General features: G+C 57.2%; 1 protein-coding gene across 1 annotated transcript in view; it reads right to left on the bottom strand.

The window, feature by feature from the left end:
- LOC112950285 (acid-sensing ion channel 1-like) overlaps nucleotides 1-567 on the bottom strand; it is a 5,280-nt gene extending 4,713 nt beyond the window's left edge. Inside the window, exon 1 of the mRNA XM_026042782.1 lies at nucleotides 206-567. Coding sequence (XP_025898567.1) covers nucleotides 206-567 — 362 coding nt within the window. The remainder of the gene's footprint in view (nucleotides 1-205) is intronic.
- Between the last annotated feature and the right edge of the window lie 1,780 nt (nucleotides 568-2,347).

Raw genomic sequence — 2,347 nt, 5'->3', positions numbered from 1 at the left:
TGGAGGTGCCACAAGGGCTGGAGATGGTGGAGGTGCCACAAGGGCTGGAGATGCCACAAGGGCTGGAGATGGTGGAGGTGCCACAAAGGTCTGCAGGTACCACAAGGGCTGCAGGTGCCGCAGATGCAGCAGGTGCCGCAGGTGGCTGGAGATGCTGCCGGGGCCGCGGCCACCGGCCAGGCTGGGCACCCGGTTGAGGACCCACCTGTTATTGAGCAGGGCGAGCAGCTCGCCCGCGTGGTACAGGTCGTTCTTGGTGACGCGGCTGAAGCGGAACTCGTTGAGGTTGCAGAAGGTGACGGCGGGGAAGGTGAGGCGCGTGGCCGCCACCTCGTCCAGCTTGGTGACGTGCGGGTAGAGGAAGTAGTACTGGATGCGGTTGGTGCAGACGAGGGCGAGCAGCGCCAGCGAGCCCAGGAAGCAGAGCGCCCAGAGGCCGCGCTTCACCGAGAGGCGCTCGTAGGAGAAGATGTGCGCGAGGCCGTGCAGCGTGGAGCTGCTGGCGAAGGCCTGCAGGCTCACGGGCCGCCCGCCGCCCGCCTCCTCCTCCTCCACCTTGAGGTCCATGGTGGCGCCCTGCGAGGGGAGCCCGTGGGTGCCGGCGCCGCGGGGGCCCTGCCCGCGCCCGCGCACCCTGCGCAGGAGACCTGTGCCTATAGGTGTGCATAGGCATAGGTGTGCATAGGCATAGGTGTGCATAGGCATATATGTACATAGGCATCTATGTACATAGGCATATGTGCGTGCATAGGCATATGTGTGCATAGACATATGTGTGCATAGACATATGTGTGCATAGACATATGTGTACACAGGCATACATGCACATAGGCATATACGTRCATAGGCATATACGTACATAGGCATATATGGCATATAATGGCATATATGTACATAGGCATATGCGTGTGCATAGGCATATAAACATATGCATGTACATACATATATATGCGTGTGTATAGGCATATATATAATGTGGCCCTCTGGGCAAAACTGCCCTCCACTTCTGCCCTGGACATGTACGCATGCATTAAAAAATTATATATGYGTGTCTATGTATATGTGTGTATATATATAGTATACCTACACATATTGTATACATACATATAGCATATATAATATATATCTATATATATTTAGGTGTGTATACATATATATGTGTRCATATATAATATGGCCCCAGGGTGAGGCTGCCCTCAACTTCTGCCCTGGACACATATGTATACATTAAAAAATTACATGTGTATATATATAGTATGCATGCAATTGTATGTGTGTATAACATGCATATATATACATATATAGGTGTGTATACGTATATACGTGAAGATACAATGCAACCCCAGGGTGGGATGGGCACCCTCCCCTGCTCCACCACCCTGGACACACATATATATATATGTGAAAATATAGATAGATGGATAGAAAGATASGTAGGAAGATAGGWAGATAGGTAGATAGATAGATAGATAGATRGATAGATRGATAGATGGATGGAYAGATGGATAGATGGATGGATGGATGTGGAAACACATTTGCATGTGTGTGCATGTGTATATACACACTTCTATATGTATATATATGTAACGTGGCCCTGGGGTGGAACAGGTGCTGTGCCCTGCTCTGCCACCCCAGCCGYACATCCGTGTAAATATGTATGTATATATAAATAGCTATAGAAAGGTGTGCATCCCTATACGTGCATACGGATCCATAACGGCTGTGCCTGGGTGCAGCCCCTGGCGCTGCCTCCCTCCCGCCTCCTCGCCGCTGTCCCCACGGCAGGACCGGCACCGTGCCGCCCGGCTCCCGCATCCCGGCGCCGGCTCCCGCATCCCGCCGCCCCCGGCCGCCCCCTCCCCGGCGGCCCCGGCCCCGCGACAAGATGTCAATAAAGGAACGGGCAGGATGCGAACCTGGGCTCGGGGCCGGCGGGCGGCACCGGCTCCGCGGCTCCCGCGAGGCGGATGCCGGCGGCGGAGCGGCCGCCCGCCTGGGATGCGAGGAGGGATGCGCGGAGGGCCGGGATGCACGGAGGGATGCGCGGAGGGACGGGATGCACGGAGGGATGCGCGGAGGACGGGATGCACGGAGGGACGGGATGCACGGAGGGATGCACGGAGGGATGCACGGAGGGACGGGATGCACGGAGGGATGCACGGAGCGAGACCGGAAAAGAAGGGAACGGCGGCGGGGAGGGGGAGGCCGAGGAGGAAAAGCGGGGAAAGGCCCAAAAATAGCGCGGCCGGTACCTTGGTGCAGCGCGGGAGCGGGGCTGCGCCGCGGCCCTGGCTCAGCGCCGCGCGCCGGAGGCGGCCGCCGAGCGGCGAGGCGGAGCGGGAGCGGG

This window comes from Nothoprocta perdicaria, unplaced genomic scaffold (assembly GCF_003342845.1).
Source record: "Nothoprocta perdicaria isolate Ctin4 unplaced genomic scaffold, notPer1 scaffold_314, whole genome shotgun sequence".
NCBI lineage: Eukaryota > Metazoa > Chordata > Aves > Tinamiformes > Tinamidae > Nothoprocta > Nothoprocta perdicaria.
Note: the sequence above shows the minus strand (reverse complement) of the source record. Positions and strands in the feature narration are given on the sequence as shown.